The 17572-nt window shown below is 40.7% G+C and overlaps 1 protein-coding gene across 2 annotated transcripts; it reads left to right on the top strand.

Annotated features, from left to right (window-relative positions):
• Positions 1 to 3542: 3542 nt before the first annotated feature.
• gtpbp3 (GTP binding protein 3, mitochondrial) lies at positions 3543 to 17086 on the top strand. 2 transcript variants are annotated; one of them, XM_079349700.1, is made up of 11 exons: positions 3543 to 3865; positions 4264 to 4532; positions 5189 to 5275; positions 6040 to 6122; positions 6645 to 6764; positions 9976 to 10048; positions 11045 to 11188; positions 12913 to 13078; positions 15738 to 15889; positions 16106 to 16280; positions 16799 to 17086. In XM_079349700.1, the coding sequence occupies exons 1-11, from the start codon at positions 3804 to 3806 to the stop codon at positions 17028 to 17030; spliced, it is 1563 nt and encodes a 520-aa protein (XP_079205826.1). In that variant the 5' UTR covers positions 3543 to 3803; the 3' UTR covers positions 17031 to 17086. The 2 variants fall into 2 exon arrangements, with proteins under 2 accessions (XP_079205826.1, XP_079205825.1); XM_079349699.1 differs by having other exon boundaries at positions 16094 to 16280.
• Positions 17087 to 17572: the final 486 nt, after the last annotated feature.

The raw sequence follows: 17572 nt of genomic DNA, 5'->3' as shown, positions 1-17572 counted from the left end.
CAAGATCGTCTGAGACCAGCTACTCAGACAGCTGCTGAAACAATTGGTTTGCATAACCAAAGAATTTCTGCACAAACTGTCAGAAACCGTCTCAGGGAAGCTCAACTGCATGCTCGTCGTCCTCATCGGGGTCTTAACCTGACTCCAGATCGTCGCCGTAACAGACTTGAGTGGGCAAATGCTCACATTCGATGGCGTCTGGCACGTTGGAGAGGTGTTCTCTTCACGGATGAATCTCGGTTTACATTGTTCAGGGCAGATGGCAGACAGCGTGTGTGGCGTCGTGTGGGTGAGCGCTTTGCTGATGTCAATGTTGTGGATCGAGTGGCCCATGGTGGTGGTGGGGTTATGGTATGGGCAGGCATCTGTTATGGACGAAGAACACAGGTGCATTTTATTGATGGCATTTTGAATGCACAGAGATACCGTGATGAGATCCTGAGGCCCATTGTTGTGCCATACATCCATGAACATCACCTCATGTTTCAGCAAGATAATGCACGGCCCCATGTTGCAAGGATCTGTACACAATTCTTGGAAGCTGAAAATGTCCCAGTTCTTGCATGGCCAGCATACTCACCGGACATGTCACCCATTGAGCATGTTTGGGATGTGCTTGACCGGCGTATACGACAGCGCGTACCAGTTCCCACTAATATCCAGCAACTTCGCACAGCCATTGAAGAGGAGTGGACCAACATTCCACAGGCCACAATTGACAATCTGATAAACTCTATGCGAAGAAGATGTGTTGCACTGCATGAGGCAAATGGTGGTCACACCAGATACTGACTGGTTCTGAGTCCCCAGACCCTCAATAAAGCAAAAACTGCACATTTCAGGGTGGCCTTTTATTGTGGACAGTCTAAGGTACACCTATGCACTAATCATGGTGTCTGATGAGCATCTTGATGTGGCACACCTGTGAGGTGGGATGGATTGTCTCAGCAAAGCAAAAGTGCTCACTATCACACATTTAGACAGATTTATGAACAATGTTTGAGAGAAATGGTAATATTGTGTATCTGGAATGAATTTTAGATCTTTGAGTCCATCTCATGACAAATGGGAGCAAAAACAAAAGTGTTGCGTTTATATTTTTGTTGAGTATAGTTATGTGATCATCAAAGCGTTGTTAGTACCCACCTTTGAATTGAACCCAATCGGTCCTCTCTGGTCTTAAGAGGCAGGTGGTTTCTGCAGGTAGACTCCTCTGTGTGTGTGACATCACTATCCTGTCCTGGAAGATTGAATAGGCCATGACTTATTCATTAATGCAAAAATATCCCCATAGATTAAATTTTTAGAGACACACACTTTTAAAGGACAAGAGTCTCCACTTCAGCCCACTGGACTTTCAGTATGGAGCAGCCGTATAACCATTTTAATTTCATAACCTCCTACTTTATTAAATCACCACTTACCATAATCAATAATGTCTACAAGGCAAACTATGATGTCCTCATATCTGATCAAATTTATTTTATTTCAGTAAAGATAGATAAAGTTGACCAATAGGGCAAGCCTCTAACAAAACACACCCTTCAAAACAAACAGTGATGTGCAGACAAGGTCAACAGGTAATATAGATGTATATTTCTGTCATTTATGTAAATAGACATAAGTGTGTGTGTAAAAACAGAAGAGGTAATGTGTTCCTTGAAAAAAAAAACTCAGCTTTTATTAGATCCGGTGAAAGCCTTTTTTCTGTTAAAAGAGACCATTATGTTTGTGTATTGAGGGTGCTAAACAGCTGTGAGGTGGCAGCTGTCATGCTCTGTGCACACAATGAGCCTCCAATAAATAATTGAGATCCTAGGTTAAAGATTGGTCCCTGGGCCTCAGGCCATGTCTTATCAGCCTGTACACAATCCATCTCTAAGCCAGCCCCCCTGGATGCTGTTTTCTCTGTTAAACCATCGAGCAGGAAGGTAGCCCGCCCCTTGCATGGCTCACAGCTAAGAAGTATCTCGTCTTCGAACAGAAATTGTGCTTACTCACCACCCTCTGGCTTGACAGCTGCAAGGAACTGCAGTGGGACACACACACACAGACACACACACACACACACACACACACACACACACACACACACACAGACACACACACACACAAACACACACACACACACACACACACACACACACACACACACATACACATACATACACACATACATACACAAATACATACACAAACACATACTGTGTAGTCTTTACTCTTTACTGTTTTTCCTGTGAAATTCATTATGTATGTAGGCCATGAAGGACTACATTAGACCTACACTATTACAAACCAGGACATAGTCAGGCTAAATGTCAAACAATACTTCAACTTTATTTGATATGAAGAAGATTATTTAATGAAATTATTACAGATAAATTACCAGTGTAGTAGATAAACAATGATCAAACGATGCCGCCTATAGCATACCTTATTGAAATAGGCTGGTAAGTCAGAAACACAATTTTCTGAAATTGAAATGAAATCATCAATAATTACAAACACTTAACTGTAATTAGGTTGACAGTTCTGTCTTTAAAGATGAAACCATTTTAGTATTCTTGTACCCGTACAGAAAAAAAACTTGGAAAAGAAACAACCTGTCTATCAGAGGAGAGAGATGATCCTAGTTTCCTCGAGATACTTCCTGTGATGACTTTGGGTCTTCCTCATCTATCTTGTCTTCAAACAAGAACAGTGTTTTAGCAGTAATTGTATGATTATTTTGTATATGATTTAACCGGATAAGCGGCAGAAAATGGATGGATGGATGGATGGATTTAAGTGCTTCTCCAATGGAGTGACCACAAACAAAAGAGCTTACACAAAGTTATAGTAAACATAGATTCTTCAGCAGCCATAATTCACCTACTCATGGTTTCTTAATATTTCTTAAAATGGCTCAACAAAACAATATGTATAAACAATTAAGTGTAATGCATGTGAGACATGGATCAAAACAAACAAAACAATAAACACCAGTAATTGAGTTGGACTAACCAAACTATTCTTTTTCAAGAATGGATAGTTTCAATCAATTACAGTTGTCTGTTAATTTTGCTTTTTAACAGTAGGGGGGATTATAACGTTTTTTTCATTCATAATCAAAGTAGAAGTTCAGAAACCACAACAGTGAGGGTCTTGTAAGCATGACTGCCCTTATAAATATGTTTAACTTAACTTTAAGTGCAATAAAAATATTGAATGTGTTATTTGTCTTTTGTCTCTTTTTAATAAATATTTTGAGGCTATTAATCAACAACGTTGTTAAAATGACATCAACCTATCTTTTCTCGTAAGTTATTCAAAGTTATTTCCTGTGGTATTATGAATTTAAAAAAAGGAATTAAATGATTACCTATTGATTAAAAGATAAATAGGAAACAATAGGAAGGCCGGCGTTGAAGAGCAACTGTATCTACACGGTCCCGTATTAGTGGCGCACAGTAGGCGGGACTATTTTAAGATTGACATCTTCTAATCAAATCAGGCTTTAGAATGTGCCGACGCAGACCAATCACAATCAAGAACAAGACTGAAGCGCTCGTTGTGGCAAGTGTGAAGTCTGTCAGTGAAGTGTCCTGAGTTACTGACATGTCTTACACTGACCATGTTATCAGATACGGTGAATGGGCCGTCTCTGTTAGCCAGCCAACGTTGAATTAACTGGCTTATGTGTTGTAGCTGTGCTTGTAATGTGATAAATGTTATGTTTTTGTCAAGGAAAGAGCATGTCAGTCTTTGTCAGTAAAATCAACCACACGAGAAACAGCATGCTCGTTTGGTGATAGTCACTTAAAATGATGCTCCCATCAATTTATAATGGGATAAGGAGAGCTGCTTTCCACACACTAAAGACAAGGTCAGTTATCTAAATTAACCATTAATACTGAAACCATCTTTATTCTTATTTGGCCTTTATAAAAGAAGAAGAAAAAACCTCATTAGTTGTCATTAAACTTTTATTTATTGTTACTTTACTGCATTTTACATTAATTTCGTCTTTTATCTCTCTACTTTTGTTTTGTATCTATGAAGCTTTGTATTAATTGTTACCTTTAATTTTGATCATTGAACAAGCCACATCATTTCTTGCAATGTTACATGTCTTTCTGATATGCATAAAACACTTTTAATGTGTAAACAAAACACCAGTTAGTCTCTATACAATGCAATATATCCTACTGTGTGTGCGACTTTATTGGTCCACTATGTTATCACATGTTTGTGTTTGTCTTTCTGTTTACCTGTCTGCACCAGGGGATCTCAGGCTTGCAGATTCCAGTCCGCCGTTGACGGGCTACCAGCTGGCCCAGCTGATACCGGAACCATCTTTGCCTTGTCTTCAGGCCATGGCAGGTGTGGGGTAGCTGTGGTACGAGTCAGCGGTCCAGCCTCAGCCACTGCTCTGAGGTGTATGGCGGGTTCAGCTCGCAGCCTGCCTCCTCCACGCACCGCCCTGTTACGCAGCATCACAGACCCTCAGTCCAAGGAAGTGCTGGACCGTGGACTTGTCCTCTGGTTCCCAGGTTTGTTCTCTTTGGAAATGTAATGAATGTATTCTTAACATTTCTGTCAGTGGCAATGTGATCACACCATTTTAACACACCGTGAGCTGCTTCAATCTTCTTGCATTAACTTTCATTAGTAATCTTATAGAGCGTAGTGGGTTTTTTTCAGAAGAGACTAAACAATCATATGGTTAACGCTTAACAACATTAGAATAAGTGCCTACCTCTCTGCACTTTGCAAGGGGGGAAATAAGCAAAAATTAACACACGCATGGACACATACAAAAAGACAATGTTAGTTTTGGAATTGAAAGGTAATGAGGTGTCATGTGGTTCCTTTCTGAGCTGGGATGTAGTCATGGAAGGGTTTTATGAGCATATTGTTGTAGAAAGGTTTTAATTATCTCTTTGATGTAAAGGAATGACAAGCCAACTATTTTGCTGAACAGAGAACTCCTATCTCTCATGTTTCAATTGTTTTTAATTAATTTCACTAAAAGCAGTCGTGAGTCTTTAACTTACAAGCTACTGTATCTAATAGAGACTTGTGACTGTCTGAAGTTTGAGCAGTGTCACCTATTTTTATAGCCAAAGATTAATTTTAGGAATCCTGGATAGAAGTTTCTTGAAAGTACTCAGACTGTTTTATTCTTCTCATGTGTTCCTCTCATCAGCTCCTCACAGTTTCACAGGAGAGGACAGTGTGGAGTTCCACATCCACGGTGGCCCTGCTGTCATTACGGCTGTTTTACAAGCTCTAGGTAACATGTGGATGCCATTACATGTATGATGCAATATAATATACTTCAATATAATGCTTTATAACACACACAGTGTCATGTGATATAGTGTTATTTTTAGGGTGTTATTTATGTGTTTAGAACCATGACTAAGCTGTAAGCTTGCACAGTAACTCGTCGGGTCATGTTGCCGTCCATCACTTTCACTTCAAAGGGAAAAAGTGACGCATATGTTCCCATTTCAAAGATACTTATAAAATGTTCCATGACAAGCAAGACAATCCCACTGTGACTGACATGGAATATTTCACTGCAGTTCTCCAACTGGCCTTCCAGGGGGCAGTGTTGTACAGAATAAAAAAATGTGTTACTTATAGCTCTTGTCCAGATAATATAAGGTTATTACTGATTTGTAAAATGCTTTGAAAAGAACATTTACATAACAATGCTGAACAATTTGGGAGTTTTTAAATAAATTGGAAGATATTCGTGAAATCTTCTCAAGCCAGTTGAATAAAACATGAAACGCTAAAAACTCTGACCCTCATTGAAAAATGGTTCTGAAAACAATGAAAATGTCAGTTCATTAACCTGCTAATAGTTTTCATTTTTCATGAACCCAAACTGACTCAATTGACACTGTATTTGATCCTCCTGCTGTTGATGCTCCTGTGTGTGTGTTGTTTGTGATCCATGCCCACGTTTCTCTTTGTTTGTATGTGGTGTGTTGTTTTGTGTGCGTGCGTGTGTGTGTGTGTGTGTGTGTGTGTGTGTATATTTCTCAGGAAGCGTGCCTGGCATGAGGCCTGCTGAAGCCGGAGAGTTCACGCGGAGAGCCTTTGTTGCGGGGAAGCTGGGTTTAACAGAGGTGGGTCAAGAAGCAAATAAAAACCTCACTGAGGCAGATCTGTGCAGATTTGTAATGTCAAGAGCTCTGCAGATGAATTTTGTGAGGTACATGTGGAATAAAGAAGGTCAGTGCATTAAAAGAATCAAAAAATAAACATTCCCTCTCTTTTACATATTTTGCCCTTTGAACGTGACTCCAATTTGGTTGTTAAACATTTATACAAGAGTAAAGCTACTGGGCTTCCTTTTTGTAAAACAGCCAAGTGTGTAGCTCAAGATATTTATAATAAGCTGTGCCAAGTATTGTTGCAATATATTCTGAGTAGATTTGAATGTAATACACCCAGCTGGTATTTATTTATTAATATTCAAATGTGTTTCTACCAATAAGACAAAAATGCCTTTAAATGTAAAAACTCTTTGAAAAAAGTACTTTATATCTCATCCTTGTGATAGGAATAGGAATTATGAAATATGTGTGTAAATAAAGATAATACAGTAAGTAATGTATGGGAACCGTGTATTGACATGCTCCATGAAGGTGGAGGGTCTTGGGGATCTGATCCACGCTGAGACGGAGGCTCAGAGGAGACAGGCACTCAGGCAGATGTCAGGAGAGCTGGGACATCTCTATCAGGACTGGAGCCACAGACTCAAACAGGTAGGTTTACCTTTAGTACACCAACTCATGGTGTGTAGACAGTGGTTTCATCAATCAAAATACAAAAATATAACTCTTTAAGGATGGGCTGGTGTGGAGGTTAAATATGCTGCTGGTATTAAATTGGTCTCAAATCAGTCTTGAACATTTCTTCCATGCTCTTTAAAAAAAAACAAAAAAACATTTTGATGATCATTTGATGAACTTTTTCTTGAGCATTATTAAGAGTTCATCAGAACAACATACACTGTAGAAAGCTGTTTGTGGTTGATAAATCTCCAGTTTTACACACAGATCACACAAGACCTTACTGACTTGATGGTGTTGTTTTTCATCTGTAGCTTGTCTTTGAACAACAGAAACATTCAACCTTATTGTTAGTAAGCTTGACAACACAAGAATCAGACCAAATCATCCCTGGAGAGATTCTGTCTGTGTTCACGCTGACATTCCCCTGAAAGCAGTGTTTTGGGAAGAACTTGTCTGTACTGTGTTGTAGGTAAGGCATCTGTAGTTTCACACCTAGACAATACTTTCTGTTGTTTTATTTATATAAATAAAGTTCTGATTGGTTAACTTGAGGGAATACAAGGCTTCCTGTTTTCCTGTTGCTGTGGTCCAGGTGTTTCTGTGTAACACTGAGGACCAAAACACTGATCTTCATAGCACATGTAGATTTTGATCTAACATTGTCAACAGGAATGGGAAATTTGGAAATCAAAGAGGATCAAAATCTAATGATCTAGATGGATAATAGAGTTAACTTCCCATCACAAAAGAGAAACTCTACTGGAGTTGACAACAAACTAAACACTTGAAGTCTTTGGAGAAGTAAAGTAATTATTAATGAAAGCAATAATAGGTCTCAAAGCCCTTCAAGTAAGCCTTTAAATACTGGTATTACATTTCCCAGAAGATAAAGGCATGTTCAGAGCCACTGTTTTGGGCTCACAGATCTTTACGGTCAAATGTTTTCAACAGTTAATTTGAGGGTGTTATTTTCTATTATGGGATAAGTGAAGTGGCTGAAGGGATCAGGTTGGTCAGATTTTCTTGAGGAAAGCTGTTTATTACCTTCAATGACACATCTCTGTTATGGGTTTGTAACTTTCCAAAAAAAAATAAAAAAATCAGTGAATTTCTTTACTATGATTTTCTGTTCTTCCATGTTCAGATGACACCTATGTGATGTGTTTTTAATGAAAGAACATCTGGCTTTGTGTTTTTCTGACGGGATTATAGTTTATTATACAAACTACGGCTGCTGTGCGTGTTCATTGTCCGCCTGTCACTGAGGACGGACACACAATAAAGACATTGATGGATTCTGTGCAGTGTATTGTTTAGCTTATCTGTGCAGTATCCTGTTTTATACTCTGTATGTATAAATACATGTCACAGTTGGGTCGGTGTTGAAGATAAGATCCATTATAATGAAAGAAGAATGGAGAAGTGAAGCACAGCTTGGAAAAAAGGAAATCTGTCTTAGTTTGGTAGCAGATATTATAGAAGCAGATGGAGAGACAGAGCTAGAGATACTGTAGGTGTATGACATGAAACAAAGGTCTCAGCTATATCTTACTACACAACAAGAGACACTTTCTTTCTCTCTCAGAATGAGTACATAACTCCTGTTAGATGGAGTCTTTAGTATAATGCTTTCACAACAATTGCAATGTAGTCTGATTAATTTAAAGTTACCCATCAGCTCCTGTCAGATTAATTGGTGCTGATTAAGTGGTAAAAAAGTAAGTGCTTTATGGGGGTTCAGCTGTGGCATGTTGGAAATGTTTTGTAAAACATGCAGATAGACTGTAAAAAAAACGTTGAATTGTAGCTAATATGCATCCGTACATTTTTGTCATTTGTATTGCACTCCTTATTGTGCGATAATATCCATCAATGTGTAGTGGGATAGAACTGTTCTGTGGCCACCACAGACTCCACATTGTTGTCACCGTAGAGTCTATAAAACACGGACGAGGTCTCAGACATGTCACCTACTGGTTACTAAAGGGGAGTTTTGAAGCCAACATTAGCGGTGGCCATATTGAAAACGCTGTCTAAACGAACCTTTGGTCAACCTAGTTACAGTCATGGGGTGGAGCTGAGGCACGCCTTCAAGCCTCCTGACAAACGGCTGCCATGGGGCCTTTATGCAGTAAGATTAGTTATGCCCCTAATTATGTAAGAGTCATACCCTACATACAGTCAAATGGATGGTTTGTCGAAAAATTCAACCGCTGTACGTTGGTCGTCAGTAAAGAAACATTTTTGTACCAAGTTGTGAAAATGTTTATTTCTGCTTTAAAAATATGGAATTTTAACATCATGTGTAATTTGACTTCTGGGGCAAGCCTCGAGTGGTCACTTGAGGAACTGCAGTTTTCTGCTCTTCCAGATTGGCTTCATTTTTTACAGCACCAGACGTTGCCGCTTACTTGTCACAATACTGAACAATGTAATCTCCCGTGGTATATTTTTCTCATATTTTGGAAGGCCATCCTAATATCTTGTTTCTGCAGTTCACAGCAGCAGGTCACCGACTGCTGCAGATGAACACTTCAACTAAATGGACTCGAGCCAAACCCCCCTCTCCTGTGAACTGTTTTGTAGATTGTAGGTTTCAGTACTTTGGCACAAGATCTGACCACTTGCTTCAGGTGAACTCCCGTGTGTGTCTCTGTCAGGCAGCGTCTCTGCAGGTTTCTCAGGACAGTTCCGAGAAGTAATTTAAAGTAGCGCTTATTTTGGACTCTGATTTCTTAGAATCAGAAGTATACCATTTGTATTAAAGTATGGGAATCTGATGCTTCCTGTTATTGTGCAGCTTTACTTCACTATTTTTGTTCCACAATGTCAGTCAGTCAGTCATGTTGTTATGGGAATATTGAAGATTTCCCCCCTCTGTTTTCTAAATGCAAATGCATCTGAAATAGTTGCAGCAACATTACATCAGGTCAAACAATATCCTGGAGAAAAAAAATAGATGTATTTGAAATATTAGAATTTAGTGTTTATATACATAATGAAGACACATACTGGCTAGTCAAACTGCACAGTACAGTGTGTTCGTATGTTTTGATTATTTATTGAGATCCTAAAATGATTGAATGAGATGTTTTCTGGTTGTCAAATGTGTTTAACACACTTTTGTATTGCGAACCCTGACATCTTCCTTTCTTTCCTCTGCGCTCTGTGTGTCCCACAGTGTCTGGCTCATGTTGAGGCCTTCATAGACTTCAGTGAGGACGAGCTAATTGAGGACGGGGTCTTAAACCAAGGTATGTCTACACTGTGTTCTCTGTGTGGGGAAAACATAAGAGAACATTCGTCCCCCGGGCTTTCAGAAGGGGTGAATAGGGTCATATAGGGTTCTGTTTCTCTCCGAGGAGACCAGGGGTCTGACTGGCTTTCCTGTTTGGATCTTCAGCTGTCCATCGTGCACCTTTTGCAGCTCTGTAGGGAGACGCCATGGACAGCAAAAGACAATTTCCTTAAGGAAGTGTGGACAGAAGTCCAGGGGGACAGTGGAGGCATTCGTCTTACCTTCAAAGCCAACCTGACATGTCGCTCACAGGAATAGTGCTGTCAGCAGCTGTGTACAATACAACTGAAGTTGGTGTGCTTGAATGCGCGCGTGTGTGTGTGTGTGTGTGTGTGTGTGTGTGTGTGTGTGTGTGTGTGTGTGTGTGTGTCTGTGTGTCTGTGTGTCTGTGTGTCTGTGTGTGTGTGTGTGTGTGTGTGTAAGGGATGTCCCCCCTGAGCCTGTTTAGCTCTGTGAAGCCTCAGATGTTGTGGTGTTTGGACACAAAAAGCCTGTGAGCTTTTGTTTATCCTGGTGCCATGGGATGAGGGCTCACACCCCAGAGAGGGGAACGTTAATAGACTTGTTTTTGGAAATAGTAAATCTGGTTTTAGTCTTTCCGTTTCCCACCTGTACACAAATAAAATTAACCAATAACTTGGATGTATTATTGTGCTATCGAGAGTTTCAGGAGAAGTAAATACATTTTCAGCCAAAGACAGGCACGCACTATTGGTGAACTCTATCGCTAAAAGCACTTATCCATTTTTGTCATATGCGGAAAAGGAACTTGTCCATGACCTATTTCTTTTTTTTGGGTCCAGACAGAGTTTGTCAGATGACTGTTTTCCCTTCAAAGGACAGAAATTCCTTTGACAAGGCCATGAAAGTGAAGTTTAACAAGTAACCTTCGTCACATCCTGTTCCCTTTTCTGTCTTCACCTCCCGCCGACACCCCTCCCTCATCTCACAGTGGACGGATCAGTTCGTGATCTGCAGGCAGAGATAGAGCAACACCTGAAGGATGAGCGGAGGGGCGAGCGGCTACGCAGCGGAGTCCAGGTGGTGATCGCAGGAGCCACCAACGCAGGGAAAAGTAGCCTCCTTAACACTCTCTGTAAGAGAAGTTTACACACACACACACACACACACACACACACACACACCTTGGAGGGATTAAGATTAAATATGACATACCATTTACATAATACAGACCCATTTATGGCTGTCACAGTTTGGGGGAGAAGAAGAATCTTACAAACTCTATGCAGCATTGAGCCACATCATTTTGTGAAATGTGTTTCATTCATTGAAATGCAAATACTGTGCTACACAGACAGACAGTGAGAGAACATTTCTCCTTGTCCAGACAGGATTTTGTGAGAGCGATGAATCTAGAAAAAGACTGCAGTCTGATTTCAATTAAAATTTCAACATCAAGGCTTCAGGTTGGAAGATGGAATTGATTGAAACATTTCAGAATTGATAGTTTCTTCAGAAATCATTATTGGGGTTTTTTCTGTTAAATCTAGCAAATCAGCCAAAACATGATATCCAAATGTTCTTCCATTGAACAATCCTGTTGGATTTTTGGGCCTGATACTGATATATCCACAGCTCTCTTGGATCTTTGTCTGATCTTTAGAAATAGAGAGTTACCGTATGTTTATTCCTCAAATGCTGTTATCATATCTTGTAAAAGAGATTTAAAATTAAGCTTAAGATTAAGATTTTATTTTACAGTTGAACAAAAATCCAATATAGTCCGAACCTAGGACACTTCCTGTTAACATAAATGCGAGGGAAATAGTCTTCTTCACTTTGACATTTGTCACAGAAGACAAGACAAGACACAGAAGTCTGTGTAACTTTGTGTTGGTGTAATAAAGTCCCTGTATGATCTTCAGATGAGTGTGTTTGTGAATGTTCTCAGGAGCGTCGTCGGTAACAAACAGTTCTGAAGTAATGTCAATGAAAGAAGGCACAAACACTAAATGATGAGAACGTGAAAGTGTAGCATTTGAACGTCCACTCTCCAGCAGTACTTCATTTGTGTTTGTCCAAAGGAAACCCGTATTGTTGTAAAGGTGTGTTTGTTTAAGATGAAGTAGCCACAAAACATTTAGAATAACTTTATGTAAACGTGGCAGGGTGAGGCTTGGCAGGGCTTCCTCACAGTTTCCTATAAAAAAAAATAATGCACATATTTATCAGACTGGAGATTGTTATCATTTCCTCCTCTGATTAGTCACTCTGTCAGTCATAATGAGCTGCATAGAGAGCACCACGTGTCCTATACAGCTATGTAATACCGAGACCATTTTTTGACCATGCAGTTATGTGTCATATTGATGAAATGAGAGACCATGAGTTGATTATCACATTGTATATTCTTTAGACAATGTGCAATAAAACACATGATGCAGATCATGCTGGGTGGCAGTCTTGCAGCCGCGCTTCTTTTCTATGATGAAACTAAAGTTCCTAAAGAAAATAAATCACATGCATTAAACTTCCTGGGGGAAAAGTACAAACCAAACGATCATGTTTTTTATTCATTCAACCTTATTTCAGTTCTGCGAGGAGAAAGCCTTTAATATGACGTGTCTATTACAAAAACAAAGAACATGACATTCTTCATCACCCTTCATGGTTAAAAAATGAACCCCTGAAGGACGTAATTGTGATGAATTCAAACTCTTTGTGGTACCATGAAGAGGTATAAAAGAAGTTTTGAAAAAGAGTTGTGCATATCTTTGTGTCTGTCTTTTAATGAGATTGGGTTGGCAATAACAATAACAATGTGAAATATTACCAACCTGATTGACTTTTTCTAACCAGGCCAAAGACCAGCAGCCATTGTGTCTCCCATTGCTGGCACCACCAGGGACGTAGTAGAGACAGCGCTGGACATCGGGGGGTTCCCCGTCCTCCTGAGTGACACAGCCGGCCTCAGAGAGAGTCCTGACCTGGTGGAGAGAGAGGGCGTCCGCAGAGCTCGAGAAAGGTAGTGTGGGGGCTTTTATTTTGACAAATTAACCAAATAGAAGTCTTTTTTTTTTTTTATGATTTTCTTCTTCTAAGCAGCGTAAGAGTACATGAGTACATTGCTGTTCACGTGTGTTGAATACAACATAGGACACATGAGCCTGAGAGCCATGTAAGATGTCCTGGAAAACAAAGAAAGGAAGAAATAAGTCACTGCTTTTCCCCTGGCCATGATGCTGAAGTCGTGTAATGTCTGTGCTACATCCAGAGTTTATATTATTGCTGAGACACGGTTATAAATACACGGGACAAACACCCTCAGGAGGTTGCATAATGAAGAGCCTCCTTTCCTCATTTTTACCATTAAGACATTCTTCATGTGTGCTGTTGAGAATGGACATATATGGCCATTCAGCTGACAGCTGCTTCCACTATTTACACCAGGGAAGACATAAGAGCACGAGAAAGAGCTCGTCATCGCTGCTCCATCACAAACAAACAGGCAAACAAAGGTACATCACACATTATTCAACCATCTGTTATACACAGACGTTTGATCACATCAGTTTGGTGTTTGAGAGGAAGAGAGACAAAGATCAGGACACACGTCTTCATGGATCATTTATTGAATGGGAGGCCAAGATTTTAGTGTTTGTACTATTTCTCTGTAATATAAACAGATGAAAAGATGGATTGTAAATAAGTTGGGGGCGGCAGGAGCTCAGTTCATAGGAACTTGGGTTGGGAACCGGAGGGTCGCCGGTTCCAATCCCGATCACAATATGGAAGTTGTTCTGGTAGCTGGAGAGGTGACAGACCTCTTCTCGGACACTGCCAAGGTGCCCTTGAGCAAGGCACATAACCCCCACCAGCTCTGACATCTCTTCATTCGTGCATGTCCACAGGAGTGATTCAGGCCCGTGTGTGTGAGAAGCCAAGCACAATTTTATAGAATTAAAAAAATAAAGAGAAGCAGTAAGAAGCAATTTTTATAAATTCAATCAATACAACATGTAAACGTCAAGCAAAAGAACTTTAGGGAAAATAAAGTCTGCACTGTTGTGTTTTCTTGCCAGAAAAGACAAATGTTGATTGTTTCCCTGAGTACTTGTGTTGTTGGCAGGGAGAAGACGAATCTGACAGCAGCCAGGTTTTAAATCTCTGCGTGTTTATTGGAAAGGAAATTTGTTAAGTGTTAGAAGATTTACAGGGGCCCAAAGCCCCCTTTTTTTATCAAGAGGAAACTGCTGAACATTTAATTGATTAAATTCATGTGCAATAACAGCCAAAAGCTTTCATATTCTGCAGGAACATTTCGAAGGAAAACATCCTTGAAAATCCAGGCGGGGACGCGACTACGGTGCAAAATGATGCAATTTCAGAGCAGACGTTCTGCGACTCCTTTACCTTTTGTTTGCGTTATTTGGGCGACCTGGTGGCTCCATAGGAAGGGTGGGCACTGTGTTCTTTGGGGGGACTTTCTGTACAGGGAGCAGGTCAGAGGCTCATGACCTGGGTCACTACAGGAAGGACGTGGTGAGAACAAGCATCCGCTGCTGCTGCTGCTGCTGCCGCCTCACTGTGGGACTGACGCGCCGGAGTCCACAAAGTAATGAAAGTCAGAGCCTCTACTTCCTGAGGAGGCTGAGGTCCTTTCACGTCTGCAGGACGATGCTGAGGATGTTCTGTGAGTCTGTGGTTGCCAGTGCCATCCTGTTTGCTGTTGCGTGCTGGGACAGCAGACTGAAAGTAGCAGACTCCAACAGACTAAACAGATTAATCCGCAAGGCCAGCGATGTAGCGGGATGGAGATGGACTCTCTGACGACAGTGTCGGAGAAGAGGGTGCTGTCAAAAGTTGAGTGGCATGTTGGACAATGTCTCACACCCACTCCAAGACGTGCTGGTCAGACACGAGCAAATTCAGTGCCAGACTGATCCCTCCCCCCCTGATGCAGCACAGAACGCCACAGGAGGCCATCAAACTCTCCAACTCCACCTTTGAGAGTCAGACACTTGGACACTGGACTATTTAATAATGTTCTGTCTGTTCAATCGTGCAATCTGTCTTTTAATCATGCAATCTGTCCCTTTGTTCATTTTTGTTTATATTAAACCCTATAAATACAATGTGCAATATCAACACTGATAACCCATTGTATATACTTATATAACTGTACATGTTGTTCTGTGTTTCTTCTATTTATCTTATTTTTACATTCAAAATTATTTCTGAACTTCCTCCTTCTGCACTGTCTTAGAGCGGTGGTCACATTTCCCCCTGGAATTAATGAAGTATTTCTGATTCAGATTCTGATAAGAGTCATTCAATAGAAGTGTCCCGGCTTTGATAGTGTTTGTTTATGTTATTCGAAAAGGACACACAACTGCTTCTGGAATAAAACCACAGGGTGCCACCGCTCTGACCTGGAGCTGCTGCAGCCTGTGGATTAAGATATTTTTGAATACTTGTCGTCCTCATTTGCTTAGAATTAAAACATTCCAGAAAGTTATGAAGCAGAGTGTTAGCCCAGTCTGAGACTCATTCTGGCATAATGGGGCTCAAAATGAAAACTTCACTAAAAACTGTGGCTGTAATGTCCACTTAGAGAATTAGGCTTTTTCACTTAGAATGTAGACATTCACAGAGGCTTTCTTTTTTCTTTTTCTTTTTTCTAGGGTGGAGCATGCAGATCTGATTCTGGTGGTTGTGGACTGCTCTAATCTTCCAGCTGAAACAATGCAGGCTGCGGACTTCCTTCAGGATCACCTCAGGACTCTCCTGCCCACTCAGAAGCACCCGGATACTGGTGACATCTCCTCACCTTTCTGTCAGTGATGCTTTTTATCTTTAGTGCACTTTAGTCCACAAGCAAGAACGACATACTTCAAGATGATACAGTAATCTAGAGGTCACTGGCTGTAAAGATAGTTTATAGCTTTCAGAAGTTATTGAATCGAAGTCCTGTTGCAGGGGAAGTTTAAGCTGAGTCCCTGATATTGAACACATCTCACCCTCCCTTTTTAATCTGAAGTTTTTCCCACAGGCAGGTTCCTCCTGGTGCTGAATAAAACGGACCTGCTGCCTGAGGCACAGCGGCAGAAACTGGACAGGGAGCTGAGACGGGTCTCTGGACTGCCTCCTGTTTGTCTGATCTCCTGCCACAGTAATGAAGGACTGCAGGACTTCATCACAGCGCTGCACGGCAGGGTCAAAACTCTGTGAGTCGCTGCAGTTCATGACATGTTGTGCAAAATTAATCAAGTAAAATTGTAATAATCTTTGAGTTCATTTTTCAAGCAGAAAGGCCAAATATTTTTCTGCTTACAGCTCCACATTATTTTTATTGAAGAAAATATAGATGCGTCGTTGGGTAAATTGGCGTAGGCTTGAAAAAAAGAGACGAGACTTTGGGCTCTGGGAACTTGTGGTGATCTTTTTAAAGATGACATGACATTTTGTTGAAGAAAAAGGTAATGAATTCATTGTTAGATTTTAGTTATATGGATCAGTTTTATATACATTTTATCTCAAAAAGATGGATTACATCCAAAAATTAGTGTATGTGTATCGAAATGAACTTGGGTCAGCAGGTCACCTTAAATGGCAAATCCTACTCATATAAGCTTTCGTGAAAAATAAGGTTTCATAAGCAAGTTTTATAGTTTCTGTGAGGTCTTTTTGTCACATTTTTACACTGTAACCTTTTGCTCATTCTGTTCTCTGACTTCCTCTGTAGGTGTGGAGATCCTTTGTCTGGTGCCCCGACCCTGACCCAGGCCCGTCACAGGGCCCACCTGCAGCAGTGTTATGCAGCGCTGGCCCAGTACCATCAGCATCGCAACAATGACCTGGCTCTGGCAGCCGAGGGGGTCCGGTTGGCTCTCACCAGCCTTGGCCGGATCACTGGACGGGTCTGGGTGGAGGAGATCCTGGATATCATCTTCAAAGACTTCTGCATCGGGAAATAGTCGGTGTATACTCAAGTCTTCAGACAGGAGGAGCATGAGTTCATGTACTTGTGCTCCCGGGACACAAAAAATTTTTGTTTTCTGATAATGGTTTAACAGACTGAAATAGTTTCAAAGTGATGACAGGTGTCTCTAAGGCCTTGTGTGCTAGATATTTAATTTAAAAATACTTTTTAAAGCCTTTGATCAGTCAAGATTGCGCTCTTGGGACATAACATAACAGCCAAGAACATTAAAAAGTAAGCCAGCCAAGAGCATCTGCAAGGTCATGGACTAGGTGTTTGGCTGTTTACTTGTAATGCAGACAATGAAGGAGAACCTTTCGGGCGGGGGCTCCGTTTCAGCTGCACTGTGTGTGTTTGCACATGGAGTAGATTTATTTCAGATCGTTCCATATTTTTATTACTTTGATTGCAGAAGTTGTATTACAGTATGTTTCCAGTCGGTCTGCTCTGAATGTTTGTGTAAATTTCAAACAGGCTGTCAGCAGCAAAATGCTAACATTTGATCTTGGTTAAGTCCTCATAAGGAGGACCGGTACT

Source organism: Symphodus melops, assembly GCF_947650265.1.
Source record: "Symphodus melops genome assembly, chromosome: 8".
Taxonomy (NCBI): domain Eukaryota; kingdom Metazoa; phylum Chordata; class Actinopteri; order Labriformes; family Labridae; genus Symphodus; species Symphodus melops.
This window is presented reverse-complemented; position numbering and strand designations above follow the sequence as displayed.

Coding starts and splice junctions, on each gene's coding strand:
- gtpbp3 (XM_079349699.1), top strand. CDS start 3,804: ATGATGCTCCCATCAATTTATAATGGGATAAGGAGAGCTGCTTTCCAC. Junction 5,276..6,039: donor GGCTGTTTTACAAGCTCTAG/GTAACATGTGGA, acceptor TATATTTCTCAG/GAAGCGTGCCTGGCATGAGG. Junction 13,079..15,737: donor GTCCGCAGAGCTCGAGAAAG/GTAGTGTGGGGG, acceptor TCTTTTTTCTAG/GGTGGAGCATGCAGATCTGA.